Raw genomic sequence first — 15,573 nt, 5'->3', positions numbered from 1 at the left:
CAATATAAATATACTATTTGGAAATGGAAAATAATTATTTTCTTTCAAGTTGAAAATATCATATATAATAAGTGAGTAGAATGAGAGGAGATTACAATTTGTTAAATTTGGTAACTTAAATTGTTACTATTTAACATGTACTATCTTTTTCAATGGGCTTAAAATGGGATCAAATTGACTCTCAAGAGAAAGTAAGAAACCTGTGTTAGCTTCGTCGGAGGCAATCAAGGTGATCATTATGGGTTGGTGATTGAAATGGATGATTTGAAATGAATCATATAAACAGGTAATTGTTTTACATCTTCCAGATCCCAATTTGGAGGCTTGTTCACATGCTATTGCCGTTGAGAGTAAAAAGTTGGGCTTCAATGAGAGTTCAGGAGGTTTATCGGTGGTTGCTGATGAGAGAGAGAGAGAAACAAGGACAAAATGTGAATTAATGGTTGTGTTTACAATGGTGATCAATTTTAACGAGTGTAATTTATGAGTAAAACTGGAGAAGATAAATCCAAGATGACGTAAAATTGTATCATCAATATCCGTTTGCTTAAGAAAAACATTGAGAGTGACAAATGAATTGAGAGTAAAAAATGGTGACAATAAATGTTCATATGAGTAGGAGGAGGTTGGTGAGTAATGGGTTAGAGAATCAACAGGAAATACCTGTGGTATTCTAAAAAGAACAAAGAATAAATAATCATTTTCTAATGGAAAAGAGAAAATGATTGTAGTTCCATTAAATTGGAAATTCAATTGGAAAACATAATCTCCAAAATTATGTTTTTCTTTTCTCAATTGTTTATGTTTTTCATTTATCTATTTAAATTGTTCCTTTACCTTTGATTATAGGGATTCCATCTCTGTCGGTGATCAAGATAGCTTGTAATCCTTCAGTTGTACTGATTAGATGATTTAAATCTCGACGTAATTCCTAATCAATTAAGAAAATAAAACATAAATAATCAAGAAAATGTCACAATTGAACAACATCAACAAAGACAACAAACACTTACTTCACTTAGAGACATGGTGATTATGTCAAACCAAAAAGAGATCAATCAAAAGGGGCCAATTAGCTGTTCGATTACCAAAAAAACAATTACAACAATTAACAAAGAATTATAATTATTTGCAAAGGAATTAAAAAACACCTCAGTTGATTAAATGGAAGATTCAAAAATCAGATTTGTTTTTTTTTCTATTCTAAAACAGTAGCGCCATCTGGTTTTCTTTTTTCTTTTTCCATTTAAATGTTTTCTTTTCTTTAGATTTCATTTTCTCAACTAATTTATATTTTCCTTCAATTGTTTCGGTAGAAGTTATTTTTTAATTTGATTAATTTGAAATTCTGTTCATTGTGTCACTTTAATTCTTGACAATCGATTGATTAACAGTAATTTAAAGATCACGTTTGGCGCCTCCAAAGTTAAATCTCTCAACTCCATCTATGTGATTAGACTGAAAAAGTGAATATCTGATTGTATTGTATCTGTTTGTTATTCTCAAAGAAAGTTTAATTGTCTCAATTAAGTAGACATATTGATCATTATCGTTTATATTAAGAGTGTTTACTTTGATAAATTAATTGTTTTGTTTTCAACTGTCTCTAATTAGTACTGAGATATTCAATCAAATCGATTTGCTATTCAACATTTTCCATTTGTGTTCCAATCTCTCTAAATAGTTTTCTATTTATATTTTCAATTTTTCTCTCCTTAATTCTTATTAATACACTTGTGATTTAATCACAATTAATCAGAAAAATGAGCCAACGAGAACACTGGCGAGGTATTATGGTAAGTTGACCTTAATTGTGCTCACCTTAATTACAAGTGTCATGTTGATTAAAGTCTATTAATTAATGTTTTTCTTTTCTATTCTAAAATTAGGAATGGAGTTTTGAAGGATTACCATTATCATCTCCATGTAATCAGGCCTGTAAGATGTATGATGCTGCTTTAACTCAGGTAAATTGATTGGATTTTCTTGATTACTCACTTACAATTAACTCATTTCTATCATTTCTCTCTATGGTAAATCAGGTTGTCGGTTTTTATGACGATCCATTACTTGGTGGCTTGGATGGAACCTTCAAATCAATGTTTGCATCTGATCCTGATTTTGGTAAATTATTTTAATTACATCATTAATGACTCATGGTTATATTATTCTGAATGAATTCTCAGTCGTATTTCATATTCTCAAAGCACATTAGCTGATTGTTTTAATCCTCATAATATTATTTTACTCTGTCTTTCTGGTTCTATTGAATTTACTTTTGCACTCACAAACAACCTTTTCATTTATCTTAATTTCCAAGAGTATCTAATCTTAATCAATTGTTTTCTCTATTATTTTAATCATTATTTTCTCATACTAATCTTTTTGTTTCTCTTTTTTTTATGTTCATATACTTAGTATTGGGTCGTTGCCTTGAGATCAACATGATGCTAGTCTCCGCTTTAAATTCACCTTTGGCCAATCCTCAGTTAGCTGATTCTATTGCCACATTGATTAAATTGTCCAATGAAAGTAAAAATTTACTTGATCGAGAAAAATCTCACATTGAGGCCACTTTACGATTCACTAGAGGCGATCTTTCCGGAGCCACGCAAATGTGGGAGAAAATATTATTAACCTATCCAACCGATCTTCTTGCTCTGAAAACCGCTTACGATGTTTACCTGGAGAGAGGTAAACCCAGACAATTACGCGATTCTGTTGCTCGAGTGCTCCCTTTTTGGCAATCATCTGACATTCCTTTAAAGGGGTAATTACGTCTTCCCATCTATTTAACCTCCAACCTTCTCATATTACCTTGAATTTGTTTCCATTGTAAATTAATTGTGTGACACCAATTTCTAACTAGTTATCTGCATGGACTCCTCGCCTTTGGACTTTGCGAGACAAACTTTTTCGATAAAGCTGAAGCACAAGCTCGTCGAGTAAGTTGATTGTAATTTCAATTCGTTTTCTGTTGATTGTAGATAATGAGATTTTGTTTTTTATCCCTTAGGCTTTGGAATGGAATCCATCTGATGGTTGGGCTACTCATTCGTTGGCTCATGTTTTTGAAATGACCGTTCGTGTTGATGAAGGTATCAAATTCTTGGAGGAAACTGAAGACAAATGGAAGATATGTAATACCCTCACTCGACACAACTATTGGCATAAAGCTTTATTCCACTTGGAAGATAATAATCCCGATGAATCGATCCGTATATTGGACAATATTTTAGTTCCTCAGTTAAAAGAGAAACCTCATGGCTTGGACTTGGTTGATACAGTTTCCTTATTATCTCGATTGGGTATCGTTGGACCTGAAGAAAAGTCTTATAAACAACAATGGGAATCAACTTATCAGGCCGTTTATCCGTACGTTGGATCTCGAGTCAGCTCTTTCCAAGATGCTCATTATCTTCTTGCCTGTTGTGCCAGTGGTAACGAATCTGTGGCCGAATCAATTGTGGCCTCACTTACAGAACAAGATCATCTCTTTGTTATTGACAAGAAAATGGTTAAATCATTATTTGAAGCTTTAATTGCCTACAGTCGAGGTAAATATGGTGAAGCTGTTGAACTCTTATTACCAATTAAATATCAGTTAATTGCTCTTGGTGGAAGTGAAGCTCAGCGAGATCTATTCCATCAGATTCTAATTATCGCTACAATTAAATCAAAATCAGAGGAACATCGGAAACTGGCAGAACATTTATTAATCGAACGAGAAAATCTAAGGCCAAACAGTAAACTAACCGCTGGTTTATTGCAACAATTAAACAAATCATCTGAAAGTAAAGACAACATGTGATATGGTAGACAAAAACACTAATAATCTTCCTTCAAACTCTCGTATATTATATCAACAAACTTTAATTGTTTCAACTCAATGCATCTTAATGATCACTTTAGCAGCTTCTTACAATCAAATTTATCTCTAAAATTATAATCACAATTAGATCACCAGAGATAATCTCACATGTTTACCTCATCTTTTATGAGATAATCAACTGAAAAAATCTTCCAATCTATTTCCTCATCTCTCCAATTCTCATATCAGAATAATGAACACACAGGAAAGAGAAAGGATAACCAACAATTAACTAATTATCTTAGTTAATCAAAATTTACGATACCAAGTGAACTATTATCATGCAATAAATCAACTTTATTGCATTGAGAAAATTTATCAACAACCAAAATCAATGTGATTAAATAGTCCACACAATCAATGATTAATTAATTAATCGAACTATAAATCAATTAATTGTAACCTGAACACCTAATATTTTGTATCACACTAAATGATTCAAATGAAAGCAAAACAAACAAAATTATTCAACATGATTTATTTGAATAATATCGTTAATTATAATCAATTAAACGAAAATGTTTATCATCTATTACAACAATTAACTGAGAAACGTCAATCAGATTGAAAAGCAAAGGAAACGATTTAATTTTTCTTGGTAAAACTTTTGACACAATTTCAATTAAATTGAACTTACCAATTGATCAATGAGCTTAATTTTGACCAACAATTAACTAGCGACAATTAACTTACCAACCCCTTAAACATTAGTCATTAACTTTCACAATGATAATTCACTTATTTCCTTCATAGTTAATCAACCTGATTAATTCAGTTCCAACAATAATGATAATCAAGTCTTGATCATTCAGCTCCCTCGCTACGATCAACTCAATCAACTAAATCAGAATCATAATCAAAGTTAAATCAACGATTTAATCACAATCTAAAGTTTTTATATTTGATTAACTTTCGTCTTGTTTTAATTGTGACCATTTCGTTTCCTAATTGTTGTTTAAACTTAGTTTTTTTTTGGAAAATTAATTCATTCAATGTGAAACCTTGAAAACGTTTACAATTAATATTAAAGCAAATAATTAATAATAAATAGAGTAGTGATATTATGCCACCTCTGGCACACAAATTTACTCTTTCTTTTTCTCTTACTCTCTCATCATCATTTACCGAGTTATAAATGGCGGGAAAAACAAATATTAAATGATTAAATTAAACTTTATTCAATTGTTATTGTTTCATCATATAACTCATATACAAAATGAAGTCTTTCGATTACAAGTAGTGAACATTCTTCATCATGTCTATCATGGTAACCACAACTTTCTCCATCAATAGAAATATCATTATAACCAACACCTTTTCCAGAGAGATCATATGTTGGAATATCCCAGAGCTGTAGCATCTTGCCGATCTTCCATCTAAACAAGCGATAACGGATTGTCCTTCTTTCTTTAAACAAGTCAAAAACGGTAAACAAAATTGAAAATTGTATGTTCCTCATCGGTAGAGATGTATCTGATGGAGATAACAAAGTTCACTCCAGTTAAATCGATCCTCACCAAAGATGAAACGATAAATAAGCGAGTTCACTTTAGCCTGAGCATGGAAAATCTGGTCACCAGCTCCCATAGCAATCTCGATTGAATCATTTCCAACTTTGAAAGATGAAAGTAAGCACAAATTGAATCGTAAAACATTTCAAGTTGTTTGTTGATGATGTCGATACTGAATGAATAAAACTTTGATTCTTCCTCGCTTTTTATACTTCTCATCAAGAGTTACCACACCTCTAGAACTAATGAAACATCATAACTAATCATCTTAGATTCATTTCGTTATTGAGAAAAGTAATCATCTTAGATTCGTTTCGTTATTGAGAAAAGTAATCATCTTAGATTCGTTTCGTTATTGAGAAAAGTAATCATCTTAGATTCGTTTCGTTATTGAGAAAAGTAATCATCTTAGATTCGTTTCGTTATTGAGAAAAGTAATCATCTTAGATTCGTTTCGTTATTGAGAAAAGTAATCATCTTAGATTCGTTTCGTTATTGAGAAAAGTAATCATCTTAGATTCGTTTCGTTATTGAAAAGTAATCATCTTAGATTCGTTTCGTTATTGAGAAAAGTAATCATCTTAGATTCGTTTCGTTATTGAGAAAAGTAATCATCTTAAATTCGTTTCGTTATTGAGAAGATCAATTCATTTTTATTAACTTTGTGTTAATATCCATATCATGTTGTATTATATAAAAGACAATCTTTGAACATCATCATTCATTCGTCAAAAATGGTTTCATTCAAGTGTTTAGAGTGTAAACGTACTTATAAGATTGAGAAAAACTTTCGTAAACATATTGAACAGTGTCAATCTACTGAAACATATGGTTTAGTAGATTTTCCTCCCTATAAAATTATGAAAAGTGCTTTTCGACAGTTTCTTTTAATTTATTTCGTGAACAATTTAATCTACAAAGATACAAATCAAATGTTTATTGATCAACGAACCAACATGGAAGATTTGCTTTTTTATGTGTTTGAATATCTCGGTGTTTTTAAATATCAAGTTTGCGTTAATGGACTTTTGACCAAACCAGACGGTGAAAAAACTATACAGCCTTATTTTACATCATCGATGAAAACAGTGACATTAAGAGATAATATAGCCATAACACTGGATGAATGTAAGGATGAGGTGAATAATCGAGTCGATACATTTACTCATCTTGGTAGTGGTTGGTCAATCAATAAGATATCATCAATAGAAATACGTATTGCGAAGTTTATTCCTCAAAGTGGTGGCTGTTGTGAATCAGAATTGCCAGATTGGATACAGAATAAAAAGGCGATCATCTCAATTGACTGCGAAGAAAATTGTTTCATGTGGTCAGTCCTAGCAGCATTATATCAACACAAAGATAACCCACGAAGAACATCACATTATAAAGAACACATTTACAAACATAATTTCAATGGATTCAAAGGATTTGTTGACATAATTGATATTCCAAAGTTTGAGCGGTTAAATGAAATCTCGATCAATATATATTCATTAGATATTGATGATACAAATATAATACCTTTACAGTTAAGTAAATACAAATTTGATATTGAAATCAAATTGTTTCACTACAATGGTCATTACTATCTCATCAAAAACTTCAACCGTCTCTTGAACCAACAAGGATCAGGATTATATCATTGTTTTAGATGTTTGGTTGGATTTACAATTTTTTCACGGCTTGAGAAACATTTGGAAACATGTAATTCAGATCAACATGTTATTATCCCACATGAATCAAGTAAAATTGGTTTCATAAAATGGAAAGCATTACAACCATATCCGTTCATTGTGTATGCTGATTTTGAGACACTGATCCAACCAATTAATATCGAATCTACTAAAAACACATTCGAATACCAAAGTCATATTGCTTCTAGTTATGGACTTATCGTTGTTGATTGGAAACAAGATATTATTCATTCTTCATTTTATCGTGGACATAACGCAAGTAGTAAGTTCATAGACGAGCTTATTTCATTAAAACCATTAATTTACCAATGTTTCAAAGAGAACAAAAAACCTCTTTCAATAACCAGAGAACAACACATGAAAGTTCTGAGTACAGCAAAATATTGTTGGATATGTGAATTTCCTTTCAAAGACAATGATAAACGTGTTTGTGATCACCATCATCTGACAGGTGAGATAAGAGGTGCTGCTCACCAAGGCTGTAATCTTGAACTTTTTTGGAATTTCAAAATCCCTGTTGTTTTTCACAATTTGAAAAATTTCGATAGTCATTTGATTATCCAAGCAATAAATAGAACACATACTAACAATATCGATGTCATTCCTCATACTATGGAAAAATATTCAGCTATATTTATGAGACCATTCATTTTCATCGACTCATATGCCTTTCTTGCTTCTAGTCTTGATACATTAGCGTCAAATCTGGACGATGGTATCAAGAGAACATATCTCAAGAAGATTTTTCCTATTTATAAAATCGACAATTTACTGAGAAAAGGAGCTTTGCCTTATGAATATATAGATGATTGGTCTAAATTTGAAGATAAATCTTTACCTCCAATTGAAAAATTTTATTCATCATTAACAAACAAATCAATTGATCAACAACTTTATGGTCGATTACAATCAATATGGGATGAGTTCAAGTGTCGAAACTTAGGAGAGTTTCAAGACATTTATCTAAGAGTTGACGTCACACTCTTAGCAGCTGTATTTGAAACGTTTCGAAAAAACTGCATTCAAGAGTTCGAACTCGATCCAGCTCATTTTGTATCAATCCCAGGACTATCATGGAATGCAGCTCTAAGAAAAACTAGAGCCAGACTGGACTTATTGACTGATATTGATATGATAACGATGATTGAAAAAGGTATTCGTGGTGGAATATCATGCAATCTCACCACGCAAAGGCATAATCCAGATACACCTAACTATAATCCTTTGATGGAACGATCATATATCACCTATCTCGATGTGAACAACTTATACGGATGGGCTTTGAAACAAAAGTTACCGACTCATAACTTCAAATGGGTTGAAAATTATCAATTTGCTGAGATTATTGATAAAATAATTTCAGGATCAGAAAATAAAGGATACATCCTTGAAGTTGATTTGATTTACCCACAACATCTTCACGATGATCATGATGATTATCCTCTTGCACCTGAGAAGATAAAGATAAATGAAAACCAATTGAGTCCATATCAACATAAACAGATAAATCTTCTAAGAGATCAAGGACGTAAAAATGTAACTAGTGAGAAATTAGTGCCAAATTTAATGGATAAGTATAACTATATCATCTATTATAAAAATCTAAAATATTATTTGGAAAAGGACTCCAATTAAAACATGTTCATCGTATAATTGAATTCACTGAGACAGCTTGGTTGGAACCATATATAATGATGTGTACTCAAAAACGTCAACAAGCAAAGAACACATTTGAAAAAGATTTATACAAGCTGATGGTTAACTCTCTGTATGGAAAAAGTATTGAAGATAAACGTAAACATCAAAAAGTAAAAATTGTCCTCAATCGTAAAATAGCAAAAAAATATTCAAAAAACCCACTATTTGATCAGTTTATGATCTTGGATGATGATAAAGCGATTTTCAAACTTAAAAAAGATATTGTTGTGTTGGACAAACCAATTCATCTCGGTTTCACCGTTTTAGAATATGCAAAGCTATTGATGTATCAACTACACTATGATACGTTTAAATCACATTATGGATCTAATATCAAGCTTATTTACACTGACACTGACTCATTTATATACCACATAAAAACAGAAAACTTTTACAATGATCTTGATCATTTCAAAAATATAATGGACTTTTGTGACTACCCAAAAGATCATCCTCTCCAGTCAAATCGTCACAAGAAAATGTTGGGATATCTTAAGGATGAAATGAACGGAAAACCAATTCATGAAGTTATTGCCATTAAACCAAAAATGTATATTATTATCAGTGATGAAGGAGAAAAGAAAACAGCAAAAGGAGTACAAAAAAATGTACTACAACAACAAATAATCAAAGAAGATTATTTAACATGTTTATATAATTTAGAAACATTCAAACATACAATGCACCGATTGCAAAGTAGAAATCATCAAATATATGGAATTGAATTACGTAAAGTGACATTATCACCATTGGACGATAAACGTTGGTCAATAAATGCAGTTGATACTTATGCATTTGGAAACCACAATATAATGGAAACTGATTAATTTTTTTTTTTTTTATCATTTTTATCATTTTTATTATCATTTTTTATTTTTTACATTTAAATAAATTTTTTCAATATTTTATCGTTATTACATTCGCTAAAAGTTTCAAAAAACTCATTATACCTGGGAGCAAACTTGAGAAAAACAATACAATAATAACCACACAAGGTTGATAAATCACCTTGAAGTTTTCTAATGCTATATTTCCAACCAAATTTGGAATTTCTATCCATGAAATTAATGATAGTATCGGGAGGATAACGACCATATGAGTCGAAATAAAAAGCCGGACCATGAACAGGAAAATAGATTGCAACCCAATGACTTCCAGGTTTCCAACTTTCATCTAAATTAACTATGAATGATCTCGGTTTAACTATCAATGTCACCGGTAAACGATCAATAGGACCAACACCACCAAAGTATAGATTTTTTTTCATGTATTTATGAATATCCCAAGTTGTTAAAGCCATTACCAATCGATTGATACGTTTCGATACTTATCAACTTCAATCAGATTATCAAATTGAGCAAAAACAATCATATGAACAGGACTTGTAGTTGCTGATTTGAACTTAACTTCAATCTTTATATTACCTCGTTTCAATAGACTCAATGTTCCTGTTTCTCCGCCAATTGTAACATCAGGTGATAAATCGAAAGCAAATAAACAATGTTTTTCTTTATATTCCTTGAACGAGATAACACACATCGGCACACCTTCATGTTGATTTAGATATCTATACAATCCGATAAACTCTTTCATGTACAGATTATTTTCAAAGTCAGGGTTGTAGTTATTTGTAGGAATTAAATTTCCATTAACCGAACAAGATATTGAATTGATGTCTTGACTTGAGAAAAAGAAAGGTCCATTAACACTTTTACCATTAACATAGTCATCACCAACAAATCCAATAATCATTCTCCTTGGTAGAATTCCATTAAAAATACTCTCGAAACTAACTGATGAATTAGCTTTCGGAATGATGAAACTTTTCATGTCATTGCGAGTAACGAAGTATTTAGCTGAACTCTTTTCGAGAGCCTCTTGAATACCAATACTAACATTCGAGAACAACTTAACACGCCTTATAGTCACAGATAAATCTTGTACGACAAGTTTATAATCAATTGCTGGATCAGTTGCTGACGGTGGGGTCTTGAGAAGACCAAAATCAACATTAGCTCTATTCAATTTAATAAGAATAGGAACACCATTCAATAAAAGATTATCTTGAGTACACATTGGAACATGTAACCGGAAATACAGGTCAAATGGCTTTTTAATTCGCAATTTCCTATTTTCTGCCGTATCCCAACCAGCACCAACATCAATTTTATTGGGTACACCAAATAACAAATCTTCCAAATATGCTTGATAAGGGTAAAGATTATTTGATTGACCTATGTTGACTGCACCTAGATAAAAATCAATTTGTTCAAATAGAGCAGAAGCGAAACCATCACAAATATTAACCTTGGTGATATCTACTTCTGCATCAGTACTTGTTTTTAAACTAAGCTTAACATAAACCATTGTCTCTGACAAGTCAGTAAAATCGTCAGAAGCTGGGATTGAAATATCAATATTTTTAGCGTTATCCAAAGTCGCAGATGGTCTGTATTCAACTTCATAATAAGATTCAATAGCTGTTTGAGTTGGTGGTATATGGAACAACTCTAATTCACTTTTTGTTGCAGGAACTGATGAGTGATGTAAATAATCCATTATGAAAAAATATCTTTTCTTGTTCTTTTCTTCTTTCTAACCCCTTTATATAGACCTTTACCGGACTGATCAATTTTTTCAGAAATTTTAGTAAGAGCCTCTTTTGCAGCTGTTTTGTAACCTTCTTTTGCTCGCTCTTTCAGTGCTTCTTTCGCGTTTCTTTTAGCTAAAATGTCTGACCCTACGGCAACTCAGTACTTAATAAATGTTTTCCTAAGAACTTTAGAACTGGAATACCAAATCTGGCGAATAATGATCCGATACCATAACCTCTTTGATATGGAAGCCCTCTAAAAACATTTATATCTCTCAGAGCTCCACCGGCTTGTGCAGAATAATAGCTTTTAAAATTACAATCACCAGGACAATATTTTTTTCTATTCATATTTTGAGTTACAAATTAGTTGAATGTCGCTTTATATAATCGTTTTCTAAAGTGTAATGTTACAAATGTTCGACCATTACTAAACTTTACTGGTGTTCCGGTTTCATCTGTTAAAAGTATCGATATATTTTTAACATCACCAAATCTAACTGGAAAGTAATAAGGCATTGAAAATGTATGTGACGAAATCATACCATCTTGTCCACCTCTCAAAGGAATTGCTCTTAGACAGTTTGACATTGAATCTCCTACATGATGCTCACGTACAATGTCAGAGTATACAAATAATAAGTTTGTATTAGTCGGATTTTGTCTTTCATATGTAGCTCTAATCGTTTCACTGAATTTGAGAATATCTTTTCCATAGGTAGTTTGATCGTATCCCAAACATCTCAAGAATGATGGATCATCAAAAACGGGTAAAAATTTAATTCTATTCAATCCTAACAATCCACTTTTCTCAATCATACCTGTGAATATTCTTGTTTGTCTTAACTGTCCATCTATAATGATTGGTCTATAGATTGGTTTATTGTCTTTTGGCATTTCCTGAATACGGTCTGTGGGATCAGCAAGATGAGCTGCTGGGAATGATTCAAATACAGAATTTAATCTTGTTATGATATCACTGGTCTCTTCGTTCAATTTGTATTTAAATGGAAATTGTTTTGTTTTAACTAAACCTCCAAAGTCTCTTATAAGTGAAATATTTACAGTTTTTTCATGATCATTTTCCATTGTTGTTGGATGGAATATCTCAATCAGTGCAACCTCCCACTCTCCATCAAGTTTTATTGGAGTATGAAGATCATTTGTGAATGATGATAATGTATTTGATGGGTAAGAATTTAAACTAGCGTTTGAAACTAAATCAATCTGAATTTCATTTACTGGATCCATTTATAAGTATTTTTCTTCAAAAGTCTTTATATTGTCTTTTTTGGCCTTCCTCGTTTCTTTTTCATAATAGGCCTACCTCGTTTTTTCATTGCTTTTTGTAGCTCATCAGGATAAAAGATTGATGTTAACTGTTCACCGTTTAAGTCTTCTAATTTATAAATAAATGTTTGAGGAGTTTTCTTTCGTTTTATAATCTTGAAAATTTCTGTTGTCCAGTTCTTTGTTGAACCTTTTTCAAATATATTTTTCTTCTTGGCGATTCTTACATAATTTGCATCTTTCAACCTATCGTAAACATTTGGTAAATGTCTTTCTTTTTGATTGAGACTGATTTGAGCTTCATTGTTTGAATTTACGTTGATTGGTGCTTCTTTGATTGATCTGTGATAGTTCTGATTATATCCATTCACTATATCTTGTAAAGCGTCGATATAATTTGTCGTTGAATTGAAGTGCATATATCTATAGATTCTTTCACGAAGAGTACGATTGAAACGCTCAACTATCGCACATTTCACAGCATCATCTGTTGTTGTAAAGAAGTTTATGTTATTTTCTTTCATGAGACTTTTAAATGTTGAATTAACAAACTCTTTTCCTTGGTCAGTTTGTAATTTTTCTGGCTTATCATTCTCTAGAATTAATTTCATTGCATTTGTTACTGATTGAGCTGATTTATCTTTCAAAGGTAATGCCCAAGCAAATCTGCTGAATATATCAATAACAACAAGTAGGTATTTAACATTATTATTGTATTTAGAAAACCAAGATACATCCATCAAATCAGCTTGCCATTGTTCATCAACTCTTTGAGTTAATGTTTTCAATCTAGGGAATTTTCTTATTGTTTTTTTGAAAAGTGTATATGATTCTTGAGTATTTAACCATTTTACAACTTGATTTAATGTTAAATCTGGATATTTTTCCTTCAGCACTCGATATAATTGATTAACTCCACCAAAACTACCAGCATTGTTAGGATTAGTATAAGTTGAATTTAGAACTTTTTTATCGAATTCCATCCTTTTCCTGATTGTAATGCTTTTTTTCTACTGTTATATAGAATTTCAGATGCTTCACCCAAGTCCAAAGTTCGGTTTATGTCGGATATCCTCTAAAACAGCTAAACCCTTAGGGTTAGTTATCACATCTTCTTCGCCGATTCTCTGTAATTCACGTGTAACTGTTTTGTATCCTGATGGACCTGGTCTATCAATAGGTGTTGATGTTGTTAAATAATCTAAGACTCTATTAACATTTGAACCAGGTATTGGTTTTTATTTGAATTGATTACTCTTCCTCGGAGTTATTTTATGTAAAAGTTTTTCAATTATTGGATGAGGTTTTGTAGGTAAAGGTGTAAGTGGAAAAGGTTTATCCCAGGAATATTCAGCTGACTCAAATTCGTCATAAGTTTCTTGGGAAGGTTGATTGATTTGTGTAGTTGGTTGAATATTTGTTTGTCCGCTGTCCAAATGTCGGTTTATTTGATTTTCAATCATCTGAGGAGGGTATGGTTTATCCAGAATGTATGATATTTTATCTCTCGTTGCTGATTGAAGTTTCAAGTACTCATCCTCTGGAATTAGAACCATTTTTGTGTAAGCGTTCATATTTTATTAGCAATTAAAGAACCTAAGAGACTGATTGCTGGAATTAAGAGGGCAGGTAACGCACCACCAACTTGATTTACTACTTTCCTTCGTTCAGGTAGACTTACTTTTGTTGTTGCTAATTTTCTTAGCGCTGTTTTATATTTTATCAATTTTTTCTTTTCAGTTGTTGATATTGGGATATTCCCGTTCAAAATGTTTTTAATAATTTCACTGATTGCGTAAATAATACAACTTTGACAATTTAATATTATTTTTCTTTGTTTAACTCGATCTTTAATTTCAATAAGTTTAATGAGTTCTGGTAAACATTTGATTACACCTTCGATTGTCATGATACATTATTTTAATTTGAATAATAAATCATTATGTTTCTTTATATTAATGATCCGTCCCCAATAATTAAATTTTTGAATCCGAGTTTGTCAATATTATCCATAACGAAAGTTCCATTGTTAAACCACCACCTATAAATTGGCTGTGGGGTTAACTCGTGATTAAATTCACTAAATAGATGAACAAGATTAATCATGTATTCACCTGCACAAATAAAATCAATAATTTCTTTATTCATTATCAATTTTGATCATCAATTTCCAAATGAATTTTTTATCAGCATCAATCACTATAACCACTGATTTTCCACTGTGTTGTGAATAATGAAAGTGGTCCATTCTTTTGAATTGAATACAGTAATCTCGTAAAGCAAGAAAATCAATTGGAGATAAATTTAATCTACCACTTGGTCGTGGGACTTTTGTAGATAAGAATAACTCAATCTTCATAAACCATCGATCCAAATTAATTGTTGTTGAAGCATTAACTGATATGGTGAATTCATCATTCAACATTGTTGAAAATTCTCAACAAAGATATCAACTGTCTCGAGATTATCTGCAGAAGCTTGATCAGTCCAAACAATAATATTTTCTTGATGAACACCAGCAAAAGGATGATTACATTTTCGTAAAGCTTTAGTAAAATTCTCTTCGAACTCTTTACTTTTGATAATGGAAATTAAATCAGGTGAGAAACTGAATTTAATGTTTTGTAAAAACCTTAATGAACCATTAGGTTTATATTCGTGTTCAATATTTTCTTGAAATTTAGATTGTTTTCCATCAGAGAGAGCTTGGACTTGTTTGAAAATCTTTAGAGGAGTTTCATTGAAGTCAATGGACCATAAGCTTGAGTTTCTCCTGCCATCAAAGTTTTTATTTCAACCATGAATTGCCATTTTTGCCCAGCTGAGATCTTGGCAAATAACACTAATGTATATTCAATATCATTAATTAATTTCGAATAACTTGATAGATAAACGTTCATTTTGTTTTTGAAT

At 31.3% G+C, this 15,573-nt stretch overlaps 3 protein-coding genes across 3 annotated transcripts; 2 read left to right on the top strand and 1 right to left on the bottom strand.

The window, feature by feature from the left end:
* Positions 1–11: 11 nt before the first annotated feature.
* On the bottom strand, positions 12–1,189 carry LOC128397342 (ragulator complex protein LAMTOR3-like). The gene is made up of 3 exons (XM_053358058.1): positions 1,014–1,189; positions 838–931; positions 12–398 (listed from the first exon to the last, which is right to left on the bottom strand). The coding sequence occupies exons 1-3, from the start codon at positions 1,026–1,028 to the stop codon at positions 127–129; spliced, it is 381 nt and encodes a 126-aa protein (XP_053214033.1). The 5' UTR covers positions 1,029–1,189; the 3' UTR covers positions 12–126.
* A 116-nt stretch (positions 1,190–1,305) lies between these two features.
* Positions 1,306–4,337, top strand: LOC128397340 (tetratricopeptide repeat protein 38-like). Its single transcript, XM_053358055.1, has 6 exons — positions 1,306–1,796; positions 1,890–1,967; positions 2,043–2,124; positions 2,419–2,770; positions 2,870–2,945; positions 3,017–4,337. The coding sequence occupies exons 1-6, from the start codon at positions 1,764–1,766 to the stop codon at positions 3,809–3,811; spliced, it is 1,416 nt and encodes a 471-aa protein (XP_053214030.1). The 5' UTR covers positions 1,306–1,763; the 3' UTR covers positions 3,812–4,337.
* Positions 4,338–8,773: 4,436 nt separating this feature from the next.
* On the top strand, positions 8,774–9,604 carry LOC128397042 (uncharacterized). The gene has a single exon (XM_053357706.1). It carries the CDS (start codon positions 8,774–8,776, stop codon positions 9,602–9,604), a length of 831 nt encoding a protein of 276 aa, XP_053213681.1.
* The last annotated feature ends 5,969 nt before the right edge of the window (positions 9,605–15,573 follow it).

The sequence above is a fragment of the Panonychus citri genome, unplaced genomic scaffold (genome assembly GCF_014898815.1).
Source record: "Panonychus citri isolate SS breed McGregor unplaced genomic scaffold, ASM1489881v1 Contig00028, whole genome shotgun sequence".
Classification (NCBI taxonomy): domain Eukaryota; kingdom Metazoa; phylum Arthropoda; class Arachnida; order Trombidiformes; family Tetranychidae; genus Panonychus; species Panonychus citri.
This window is presented reverse-complemented; position numbering and strand designations above follow the sequence as displayed.